This window comes from Monodelphis domestica, chromosome 6 (genome assembly GCF_027887165.1).
Source record: "Monodelphis domestica isolate mMonDom1 chromosome 6, mMonDom1.pri, whole genome shotgun sequence".
NCBI classification, from domain to species: Eukaryota; Metazoa; Chordata; class Mammalia; order Didelphimorphia; family Didelphidae; genus Monodelphis; species Monodelphis domestica.
In genome coordinates, this window is record NC_077232.1 from 179,171,283 (window position 1) to 179,184,729 (window position 13,447).

At 38.9% G+C, this 13,447-nt stretch overlaps 1 protein-coding gene across 1 annotated transcript in view; it reads left to right on the top strand.

Moving 5' to 3' along the window:
* Positions 1-380: 380 nt before the first annotated feature.
* Positions 381-13,447, top strand: part of C6H4orf51 (chromosome 6 C4orf51 homolog) — an 82,312-nt gene continuing 69,245 nt past the window's right edge. The window contains exons 1-2 of the mRNA XM_016423195.2: positions 381-1,036; positions 9,252-9,328. Coding sequence (XP_016278681.2) covers positions 804-1,036; positions 9,252-9,328 — 310 coding nt within the window. The 5' untranslated portion in view covers positions 381-803. The remainder of the gene's footprint in view (positions 1,037-9,251; positions 9,329-13,447) is intronic.

Here is a 13,447-nt window from a genome sequence, read left to right on the forward strand (position 1 = left end):
GAAACCACTGAAGTATTAGAATAGCAAGATGAAGGATGAAGAAATTGTGTGGGGAAATATGGTACTGAATACTGTTTAATATAAAACTGTTACGGTTTGTTTTGTGTTTTTGTTTTATTATTATTTTTTCCTTCTTCACAAGGGAAGATTTAATCTGGAGGATGGAGGTCTTGAAATGACTGTAATGTAGAAATAAGAGACATTAATTAAAACACATTTAAAAATGCTAATTAGGAAACTTCTCTATGGCAACAATGGTTAAGCAGTCAGACTTCAATTATATTGCTCTCTCCCTGTGACATAGGAGAAATTATTTGAGTCACATACAATTGTTGACATCATAGCAGTTCCTGTTTTCATGTTCTGGACAAATAAAGGCCCTAGAAACCTTAGGTGAAGCCAATACTTACCTTTTCCTCTTTACACCCAGTCTGCTAAATCTTATGGTGCCAATATTTGGAGCCATTATGTAATTGATCATTTGCATCAATCTAAAAGTCATTTGACTAAATATTTCCTTATCCTGATTACATAACAAAAATCTGTATAAGACGACAGATTTAGGAGTTTATATAACTCATAAACCCTTTTCTGGGTATTTTTTTTTTTTGAGTGTGTATTACTAGCAAACTTTTTCCCACTTGTTGCTTAGCAACTGCCATCGATGGGAAGTGTTTGCATTCTAGTAAGACATTCCAGTTAGGATCTTGGTGGTCATACACCCCTTGCCACCAGAAGGAAATTAATATTTAATCATGCAAAGAACTTGAAAAGCTGTCATCAAGAAGGGACCATCTGTAGGTATGGCAGACTTTTTTTTCTTGGCTCCAGAAATAGTTCTACCCTTTAGCCCACTTAATGCTGAACATTTCAACAAGATTAGAATGCAGGCTGAAAAAACCTGGAAGAATGAAATTCAGTGGTCGGATAACTCTCCAACAACATATCGGGCCCATTTTCGGAGCAAAACAGTGGATGATCCCCCACGTATCCAACCGTACTCTGAAACAAGACTAAACAACCCTCATCCACATGAGTAAGATTTCTTTGTCTTGGCAGCTCTTGGGAGTGACCTGGATGTAGCTCTCCAGTTTAGTTCTGAAAAGCATGTTATTGAGCATTCTGTAGATGGATGTTCTCAGAATGGACAGAATATATCATATAGACATTCTATTATGTTGAGGTCATTGACCTCATGGATAATATTGATATGGATAATATTAGAGTTCTCAATTAGGTGTTGGAAAATTTCATTGTACATTCTTACCTTGTTTTCAAAGCCATTAATGGTTTGAAAAATACACTTGGAGAAAAGATACATAGCATAGCTATAGTTCAGGTGGCCAAGGCTTTGGTCAAAAGTACAAGATTTATAGGGATCTAAATCTGGAGGGCTGAGTTTAGAAGGTTCTAATGGGGAAAAGGACAAACATTTATTAAGTTCCTTTTATATGCTATTCACTGTGTAAATCAAAGTGCTTTACAAATATCTCATTTGATTCTTGGGACAACTGTGTGAGGAAGGTGCTGATATTATTTCTATTTTGCAATTGAGGAAACTAAGGCAGAGAGATGTTAAATAAATGACTTGTTCAGAGCAACACACCTAATAAGGGTTCGAAGTTGAATTTGAACTTAGGTCTTCCTGAGTCATGCATGGTCTAGAGCTCTAGCCACTTCTCCACCTAGTTTCTCTAATGGTATTTATAATTCTCAAGATTAATTGATTAAGTTAGGAAGTTAACAGATGGTAGCTTGGGATGCCTTGAGCTGAAGTGCACAGTTCCTATTCCTCACTTTAGGAAAAAAATCCCTACTTATGACCCTGGGAAATAAGGCCTTTCCTTTTCCCTACCTAATAATGTCTGCGGGTTTTAAAGTTTTTATAAACATGGTAATTAGCATGTCTATTACTTATGGCCTGATCATATCTGTTTAAATTGGGGAGAATTATTAAGAGCCACTTTAAATCACTGGCCTATCAGGAATGTTGGTTCTAACCCAAGATTTGATGAACAGATAAATCTCTGTCCAAACAAAGTGGTTCTGTGGTCCCCTTCCCCAAAGCCATGAGATCAAAGTTTTTAACATTCAAAAGGCTCTTACAAATATCATAGTTTCTTCTGCTTACCCCAATTGCCAAGAACTTGATATTTGCATGACTAATAATTCTATTTTTAGAAATGATGATGCTTGAATTGAATTAGTTTTGAATAATCCTTACTGCACCCTCTAGACTGGGGATAGACTAGTTAGCCTCTCTGGGATGGTTCAAGTGACTTTCATTTTCTATTTAGTAAGCACCCATGTTCCCATTTATGAATCATAAAAGATAAATTCATCAGCATGGAAAATGAAGGTAGCTTTTGTTTTTCTTCTTGTCAGAGGCAGTAAGATTAAGTACAGAACTTCCAAACTGGTTTTCTCTAGAGAATGTGACCATCATGGGAAACATGGTAGCTCAAGGTTCTTGTGACATCATAAACCAGAAGAAGCCATATGCCAGTGAGGTTTATCTGTTTCTAGATCCTTGGGGAAGCTCATACATTTTCCCTATATACCACTGTTTAATGTTTACTACCAAGTTTGAAGAAGTAAGCTTGACTCTACAGTTTTATCCAATCAATTTTAAAATCCCATTAAGTTTACCTATGTAATAACCATCATCCTAAAGAGCAGCAGCTCACAGATCATCTGCCATAGATTACTGCAGTAACATCCTTGTTGTTCACCTCCAGGCTATTTGCTCTCCAATCCATCATTTGTACAATTGCTTCTTCTTTACATGGCTTCTTCTTGTAGAATCTTCCTAATGATTTTTTCTGATCCTATGACTCAACTCAAAATCCTTCACTGGTTCTCCATTTTCTCCCAAGTAAAATATAACAACTTTATTTGGTATTCAAGATTATCCACATTGTGACTCCAATCCTTTTGTTGTTATTCAGTTGTTTCAGTCATGCCTGACTCTTTGTGACCCTGTTTGGGACATTTTTGGCAAAGATATTGGAAGAGTTTGCTATTTCCTTCTCCAGTTCATTTAACAAATGAGAAACTGAGGTAAACAGGGTTAAATAACTTGCCCAGGATCACACAGCTAGTAAGTGTCTGATGCCAGCCAGATTTGAACTCATAAAGATAACTCATAAAATCTTCCTGACTCCAAGCCCTGTGGTCTATTTACTGTGCCACCTAGATGACTCCAATTTACATTTCCTTAATTCAAACACCAAAATCTATATCTTTATCCTAGAATTTTCCCCTGAGTTTTCAGTCCTACAACATGGTCTTCAGGATATATTCACCTGGATATTCTGCTGACACCTCAAACTCAACAGAGTTTATATCATTTTCTCCCAATTTCACTATGATCCATAGAATAAAATACAGACTTTTTACCCTAGAATTATAAAATTCATATCTGGCAGTGATCTACCATTTTAGCTTTATCTCATACTCCAGATCTATATATCTAACTCATATCTTTCCTTTGAGTTCTAACCCTTCATCTCTAGGTTCCTGTGAGATATGTACAACTGTATGTATTCCCAGCATCTCAAACTCAGTGTGTCCAAATTCATTACACCTTATTCCTTAACCTGATTGTTGTTGTCCTTTGGATAAAATACAAACTCTGTAGATTGGCACTTTGTTTTATATATTTACTTATTTTATCTATTAATTAAAAAAAAACCCTTATCTTTTATCTAGAATCAATACTAATTTTTGGTTCTAAGGCAGAAGAGTAGTAAGGGCTAAGTAACTGGGGATGAGAGACTTGCCTAGAGTCCCACAGCTTGGAAGTGTCTGAGGTCAGATTTGAACTTCCCATCTCAAGGCCTGGCTTTCTTTCCATTGATCCATTTAGCTGCCCCAGTCTTGGCAATTCAATTTCTTCCTAACATATCCTAACCTTCCTTTCCACCCTTATTGAATTCCCTTAGGCACTCTAGCTAGAATGGAGTATTTATTCCCTTATCTCTTTTCTTGCTCTTCATAGAGGCTGACCCTCCATATCAGGAATCCATTCCCAGGTCACTTTAACCTTTTAAAATTCAATTCAGGTGCTACCTCTTTTATGCCAACCTTCCTTGATGGAACCCTACTGAAAGTAATCTTACCCTCCTCTAACTGGCCTGCAGCTTTTTGTTAGGATCTCTATTTCACCTTTCCATTCATTCAATTTTGGATTATATTAATCTCTTATATCCACCCCCCCCCCCCATGGTAGAGACTGGTTTTGCTTCTGTTTTTGTCTTTATATTCTCAGCACCTCAGTAGAACAGTGCCTACCAGTTGGTAGACATTTAATAAATGTTAAAATGAATCAAATGGAATTTTTTCACTAGCCTTATTTCAGAATAGATGAAGCAGGATCACTATAATCAAACATGAAATGAGAAAATTTTTTGAAATTTATTTAATCAGAAAAGCTATAGCTCAATTAAAAATGGAGACGTATAAGGTTTTCTATTAACCTTATTTAACATGTGGTAAATGTCAACAATTTGTTAAAACATGGAATTATGGATCATCCTTGCCCATTAGACTCAGAATCAAGCTTTCACAAAGCATGTATGTATGTATAATAGATAGAAAGTAAAGAATGCAGTTGGAGGAAGATGAATATGGCACTAAATTTCAAGTGTGGGTTCTAGTTAGAGTAAAAAAAATTCATAATGACCTTGATATTAGAATTGCCTGCTAGATTTTTTATAAGAAGTGCCCTGTTGAACAAATGGTTTTTGAGTGGGATGGGAGGAAGCATAATAAATTCAAATATTATGAACATTATTTTGGCATCTCTCTGAAAGGTGAATTAAAGAGGCAAGATACTGGAGGTAGGAGACCAGTTAATGGAAGTCCAGAAAGGTGGTGAGGGGACTAAACAAAGGTGGTGGCTGAGTGAGTGAAGAGGAGACTGATGAGAAAAATACTGAGAATCATTGAGAGTTGACACCTGATTGGCTGTGGGAACCAAAAATGAGGGAAGCCAAAGATGACCCTGAGTCTGTGTTTCTGTGTGATGGTGGTGCCATTAGCATAAATAAGGGAATTTGGGGGTAGGATGGAGTTAGGGTATCTTCTTGAGTTTCTCCCTACCAACTCTGGAGGCAATCTACTAGGGCAGAGGTGACTCATATGAAAGTTGGGCATAGTACTTTAAACTTCTCTCATCTCTCAATCCCCAATCAATCAATCAATCAATCAAAAGGCAGAACTGAGAGAGAGTATTCCAGGTGTGGGAAACCTGTGCAAAGACAGAGATGGGAGATGAGAGATGAAATGCCCTATACACATGTATGCAACCTAATAAGTGCTTATGATTTTTATTCCAACTGTCACATTGTCAAATTGGGTCCCCTAACCCATCACCTTAGTTTAGTGCCCTCATCATCTCTAATCTGGACTTTCATTAATAACCTCCTGACTGATCTCCCTGCCTAGTAATTCAGCTTTCGGAGAGATGCCAGAATAATGTTCTGAATATTGGAATTTAACGTTCCATCTCCCATCCTACTTAGAAACCATTTGTTCAATTTACTTCTCAACAAACTTCTCAACACTTACTTCTCAACAAAATTCTAACAGATCAAGGTAGCTCTTCCCCTTAGGTTCTGGGAGTATCTCTGAGAATTGGGGTTATTCTTTCTAATGCTATCCATTCAAATATTCATTCTAATGTTTTCTATATCAATTGCTAGTATAGCTAATATCTCCCCTGTCTTTTTTTTTTTTTAAACCCTTACCTTCTCCAAGGCAGAAGAGTGTGCTAGGCAATGGGGGTCAAGTGACTTGCCCAGGGTCACACAGCTGGGAAGTGTCTGAGGTCAGATTTGAACCTAGGACCTCCCATCTCTAGTCCTGGCTCTCAATCCACTGAGCCACCCAGCTGCCCCCTCTCCCCTGTCTTATTGATTGACCCAAGAGTTAATCTAATATCATTTAGCTAATTAACACCAATTAACTTTTATAAAGAAGTATTTACTGAGGCAGTAGAGCAAGAACAGTGGAACCGAGTCTCCATCCACCTCCCAATATCGGACACAATCGTTCCTTTACTACCTTGGCTCCTGGGGAGAATGGGCTCAAACTTCAGTTGATGGCTGCAAAGCATTCATCCCACCCGAATCATTTACTAATGTGGCATAGCTCTCGTCAGTTCACTTTGCCAGGCTGGGTTAAGCTGGTTGGTCCTTGCCTTAGTTTCTGGTTGGTCTAGGCTTATTTGCTGCCAGCAAACCTGGCATGGACCTTGACACCTGGAATTCTCCGGTTAAAATTTCACAAGGCTGCCACATAAACCATCCCAACCCCAATACTCCTTCACCTTAGGTAGGAAGAAATAGCCTGTTAAAAATGAAAGTAAAATATTAAGTGTAATGTTCATTTAAAAGATTATTGTGGTCTCCGGCTATAAAATTAACTTTCAAGTCAGGAGTCCATTAGTAGCTCTTAACAATTAAGTTTTTAATAAAAACGAAGATGTAGAAAAGAAGGGAAATGTAGGAAAGGGACAAAAAATATGACCTATCTAAAAGAATACCCTAAGCCGAATCAGGAAGCCCAAAGCCGAAGCCACCAAACTGCGTGAGACCGCAAAAAACCCCTGAGGGCACAGCAGGCACCAGAGCTCCGGCTCAAGACCATCCTCCACCGCGGAGGCAACCCAGAGAGAGAGCGCTCTCGGTTTACTCCTGTCTCCCTCTGTCACGCAAAGTACGCTCGTAAAATGGGGTGCAGGGTAGGACAAATTTAGGGAGCGGTTTCTATCTACACAATACACAGTAGGGACAAAGGAATCATTCAGGGTCAACCTAGGTGGGAAGAGCAGACTGTTGGCAATCTACCCATCTGGAGGGTCACAGCATTAGTGCCTCCTCACTAGCCTGCATCCGAGAGACAGCTCCAGTTTCACCTTAGTCTTTTGTAGGCATGCTCAGCTCTAACTCGGCAGCTCATTGATGAACCCCTTTTTACCAGGGGTAAGGGAGGGGCCAAGAAACAGACCTGGAAAGTCCATAGAGGGATTGCATCATCCGTCTGAGCATATGGCACGTGTTTACAAGGGTTGCACTCTCATTGGGCAGTCCACTGTTCGATAGCGAATAGCTGAGAAGATGTTTTGAGTAGAGTGCATGAGATGGAGTAATAAGTAGTCAAGGTAGACTGAAGTTAGATGGTGAAGAGCTTTCAATGCCAGAGTCGTTTCTACTTTATATTAAGGAGAATCCCTGAAAAATCTTGAGCAGAGCAACATAGTCATTTATTTCCCTATTTCTGTAATGTACTCCCTCCTCAGAAATTCTTACTTCCTTTAAGTCTGAAGACTTTACTGATCCCAACTGTCATTGTCCTCCATCCTCAGCTGCCTTGTTTTTATCCTGTATTAAATCATGATGCACGTATGCCCTTCCATATGTATACATTGGGAATCCAACTGCCTCCTCAATAGTTGTTAAGATCCTTGAGAGCAGGGACTGTTTTTAAAAACTTTTTGTTGCCTGGTGTCTAGCACAGTACTCTATTTCTGCCCTGAGCCACTTTGTTTTTGCTTAGACAGCCTGGTGGATCCTTATCCACTAGAACTCAGCACACTAGTGATATAGACTTAGGGTGGACATCCAATCCATTTAGGTCACTGCAGCCCAGAACTCCAGAACTCAAGCAATCCATCTGCCTTAGGCTTTCCCTAGTGGCAAGAATCATTAGGGCAATTGGCCACTGGAGGTCCACAGCTGCAGAATGTAGCATGTATCATCTGATATGGATGCTAAGACAATCTTTTTTATTGTTGTTGTTGACTAGTTTCTTCATTACAGGCTGTATTTGATTGGGAAGAAGGAAGAATATAGTGGGCAGTGATTACAGTGTAGGAAATGCACAAGGCATCAACAAAACTTTGAAAAGTAAATAAGGTGAACATCAAAAGGAAAGAAAAAGGGACAAAGCTAGTACCAAGTCCTTGGGGGGGATGTGTAGAAGGGTGTATAAGTCTGCTTTTCTATACTTATTTCTTATAAAAGTGTGGGTTTTAGATAATGGGAAGTGGTAGATAACAAGAAATACAATTAAAATGATAACATTTTTAAAGGAATATGAAAAGAAATTAAATGGGGATTAAAAACAAGTCAATTAGAAAAAACCCCTTACCTTCTGTTTTAGAATCAATTCTGAGTATTAGTTCGAAGGCAGAGGAGTGGTAAAGGTTAGGCAATGGGGGTTAAGTGACTTTCCCTAGGTCACACAGTCTGAGATACAATCTGAAATCAGGACCCCTCTCATCTCTAGGCCTGGCACTTTTATTTATTGAACCACTTTAGCTGTTCCTGTTTAATGTTTTCACAGTTTCATATCCAATTCTCTTTTCTATTCTTTGTATCTTGATATTTTCTTTATGAGTGTCAAGTTCATAATAAAAACAAAAGTTTACATAAATAAAAAAAGGGTGGAAGGAGTAAGGATGTTTCAACACATCAAACCCCAACCTACATGACTGTTGAGAAGTGTGAAAAGGGGGGATTTCTGCTTGGGTTGTGAATGACCACACCTGGTCCTTTTTTTTTTTTTCAGCTCAAACGGTTACCCAATAACATGGAGAGAGACTTCCCCAATGTCTGGCCCTTTCTAGGCATGGCTCTGCTCTGTATAGAATCAGCATGGCTGCCTCTGCTGGATTTCATATCTAGCTCCCTCATCATTGTCTACGGAACAGCTACCCAGCTGGTTGCCCATGGTTTTGCTGGACATTGCGAGGGTCTGGAATCTTTAATGAATGAATTCTGGAGGGCTTCTGAAGAGCAGATTCCACTCCTGTTAGCATTCCCATTTCCTCCAGAAGCCCCACGCTCTATGACTAATACAATTTACATGCATTTTTAAAAAGTTGTACAGGGAAACAAACATAATTACTAGAATCTTTTCTGATTCATTCCAAGCACTTATCTTATTTGAAAACTTATCTCCAGAGAGGCACTCACAAATCCTATTGAAACAATTATGAATTTAATGTTTATATCCCTCATGTAATGTTTTCTAAGTTGTTACCCCTTTATGATAAATGAGGGAACAAATCAGTCACTAATGACTGAATGGGAAGGCCCAACTTGGCATGATTTATTGGGAAGAAAAATGGAAAGACAGAAGAATGTTTTTTAAAAAGTAATTTGAACTCTCAGCTTTATAGAATCGCATAATCCTTTGTAATTAAAAAAAAGACATAACTTTTGTTCTATCTTTCTTTATTCCAGGTTGTTTCTAGTAAACAAAGTTCATTATCTTCCTGGATATTACAACTCTAGGCCTCCAGAACATGAAAAGCCTAAAGGTAAATATGATCTTTTTTTGAGGGGATGATCCATACAGTCAGTGAGGTTGTGCTATGACTTAGATTCTCAGTTAAGGTGACTCCTCAAGCCTCATCTGTGTATCCTCAAGATGGTTTTACAAGGAGGGAGAAGAGGCAACCCATTACGGTTCCTCTTTCTTTTAAAGATGATTTTAGTGCGTAATTCAAAGTGCTACGTCAATTTAAGTTGAATTCAATAACCATTTATTAAATAAATGCTTACTCTATGTTAGGCACTGGAGATGGAAAACCACCACCAGCAAATGAAATAGTTCCTGTCTTCACAGAGCTTGCATTCAATTGAGAGAGACAACATATGTACACATTTCAATATAGACAAAACAAATACATAGATATAAGAGAGTTTTGAGGGGGAAGCAATGAGGGGCAGGAAAGTCCTTATATAAGTTGGCTTTGGAGGAAATTAAGACCTGTTGTCGTGGGATTTGTTTTATGGGAGGGATAGAACATGTAAACTGATAAGTTTCTATATGATAGTTGGAGGGGGGAGAAAGCACAAGCAGGTCCCGGGTTAAGGAAAGACCTCCTGCCAGAACGAGGGTGGGATAGGAGCTAAGTCTTGAAGAAATCTAGGGCTCTGAGAGGTCCAGATAAAGACACTATGTTCCAGGTGTGAGTCTACTACCCACACAACAAAGGCAGTAGCTTGAGTTGAGGTGAAGGAAGAGCCAATTGGAGCACACTCATCCCACATACATTATTTATTTGTTCATTTTCCATTCTCTTCTATGCTGCCTTCTATCCCTCTTGCCTCTCTGTCTATTGCGAACCCGAAACAGATGATTTCCTTTTCTCCACATTTTCTCTCATGGTGGGCTGCTTCTCTCAAAAGCAGCAAGTCCTCAGTCTGTGAAAGCATGGGAAGACCAGCCTTTGCAAATCCAAGATAACATTTTTAGCATCTTATAGAACCAATGACTATAATAACCCGTACTCATTTGTAGTATGTAGAGGGTTACATTTTAGTGTTTCTGCTTTCTTTGGGGGGGGGGAGTTAGATTGCTGCCTCATCGGGCTTTTGTAAATAATAAAGCTCTGTGGGAGCAAGTAGGTGGCTTCAGTGGATTGAAAACCAGCCTGGAGACAAGAGGTCCTAGTTGCCATTTTGGTTTCAGATCCTTCTTAGCTGTGTGACTCTGGGCAAGTCACTTAATCTCCATTGCCGAGCCCTTATTGCCCTTCAGCCTTGGAACCAGTACTTAATGTTGATTCTAAGATGGGAGGAAAGGGCTTAAAAAACAAATAATAAGAGTTCTGTGTTTTTAAACAGTTGCCCTGGAGAATTTCTATTCTTCTGGTTTCTTGGGGAAGCTTGAATTCATGGCATTCATCTATTTGAAATGAATGTTTCTCTGTCCTTTTTTCAGACCAGAATGAGTCAAGGGGATTGCTCAGATATTCGTGGGACTGTAGAATCATGGATTTAGTTCTGGACAGTGTAAAGGCCCTCTGGCTTAACCCTCTCAATTTGTAGATTGGGAAACGGAGGCCTTGGGAAGTTAAATAACCAATTCCAGGTTTCACAGGTAATAAGTGTTGGGGTTGGGATTTGAACCCCAGATCCTCCTGACTATAGAGTGACTCTCATCCTGCCTTGGGTGCCATTCTTTTTCATTTATTTCTATGGTTGTAGCTCTTTGAGAATACAAATCAGGATTAGGCAATAGGATGTGAAACCTCCTGAAAGCTTCACTCTTGGACAGCAAGTCTAGTGTAGGTACCAGGACAGTATAATCCTATTACATTTACATGGCTATTAGCCCAGCTAATCACCTTGGACCCATTCTGAGGTGGAATCCTGGTACTGATAGCTAAACAGCTTGCCTGGGACTGGGGCCAGTAATGTCCCTCCCGGCTCTCTGAAGCAGCCACAGTGTCCAAGCACAGATCATCTCCTTGGCGTACCCCTTTATGTACCCCTTTACTCTTTAGCAGTAAAACTGGGGGGGGGGGAAGAGGAAGATGTGCTGTGAAGTGTATGTTGCAGTGAATGCCCTTTGAAAAGAATGAGAGCCCCAAAGACAGACTTAGGCTGCAAAGAGAGGATGTCTATGACAGATACGACTACCACCACTACTGCCACCACCACCATCACCACCACCATTGGCGCCACCACTCTATTACTACTAATTAGCTTGTAGACCCAGGTTCAAGGGGAATCAGGAAAACAAATACATCAAGTATCAATGAGTAACTAAAACCCCAATGAAACAAGCAAATTAGCCATGTAATTATAAAGACCCATTTTGACCTCAAAAAAGCTGAAGGAGAGTCAACTAGCTGATTAGCATTTATAGAGATAGACCCACTTCATTCTGCTGCAACGCATCCTATTAGTGACATACATAGGGTGTTGCAGGGGCCATGGCAAGGAAGCTTTTCCAGGGAGGGCTGAAAATGGTGTCGCAATCAATCAATCAATCTTTTGCAAACATTTATTAATAATATATCTACATGTCCAGCCAACTCTAATTATGAATGAATTCATGGCCACAAGCATTTATTAATAACATATATACATGCCCAACCAACGCTAATTATGAATGGATTCACAGCCACACAATAATCCTTGCCCAAGGATTACAAATAATCTTACCACCAATACGTGCCCGATGACTACTCGCTAGCCTTACCACCGCCAATTAATCTTCTAAGAGAATTGACAGTCATTATATCACCATTTTCATGGTCCAACTTCTCCATTCCGCAGCCCTATACTCCTTATATACATTAATTACCTCACAACAAGGAAAGATCACCCATCACCTAACCCTTAGTTATCCTTCATTAACCCATGAACATATACTCACAACTCCTCACATTCTACCACTAATTATATTATCACTAAAACCAAAATGAATTTTGGGTTTAACATACTGCAAATATAGTTTAACCAAAACTTTAGATTGTGAATCTAAATATAGAAGTTTAAGCCTTCTTAGATGCTGAGAAAGAATCAAGAACTGCCAATTCCTGAATCCATACCCAACAGGAGAGCTTTTTTACTTTTAAAGGATAATAGTTATCCATTGGTCTTAGGAACCAAAAACTTTGGTACAACTCCAAATGAAAGTAATTAACTACTTCCCTAACTCAATTACCCTTCTATCCATTACATTACTAACTTCCCACTATTATATAACCTTTTACTACCCCACAAAACAAAATGCTTCCCACTCTCCTGTAAAAATACAGGCCTTCCAAACTAGTTTCCCTCCTTTGCTTATCTTTATATGCTTTGGCCAAGAATCAATTATCACCAATTGACATGGGTTCTCAGCTCATACATTTAACATTTCAATGCGTTTTAAATTAGATTTTTTCTCTATTATTTTTATCCCTATCGCCTAATTCATAACCTGATATATCCTAGAATTTTCTTTATGATACATCCACTGAGACCCTAATATTTTCTGATTCTTCAAATACCTCATTACCTTCCTCCTCACACAAATTACTCTAGTATTCGCCAACAATTTCTTCCAATTATTTATTGGATGAGATGTAGGTATTATATCCTTCATATTAATTGGGTGATGGTACGGATGTACAGACACTAGCATTGCAGCCCTCCAATCAGTCCTATACAACCATGTTGGTGATATCACATTCATACTTACAATTGCATGACTCATACTAAATAATAATTCATGAGATTTACATCTTCTCCACTAACACAGAGACACTTGCTCTCCTTGGCTTAATCACTGCTGCAACTGGAAAATCAGCCCCATTTGGCCTTCATCCATGACTTCCTTCAGCAATAGAAGGGCCAACCCCCATATCTGCCCTACTTCATCCAAGTACTATAGTCGTAGCAGGTAGTTTTCTCTTAATTTGATTTTACCCTATAATAGAAAATAACCAAACAATCTTAGCATTTGCTCTATGCTTAGGGGCAATCACAACACTATTTACAGCCATTTGTGCAATTACACAAAATGATATAAAAATCATAATATATTCCAGGACTGGGCATGGAATAACCAAAGACAAACTAAGGAATGGGACAATCCCTTTGCCTTCAAGGGGCTTACATTCTAACAAGAGAGACAGCCTGTACTTACAAAATACATA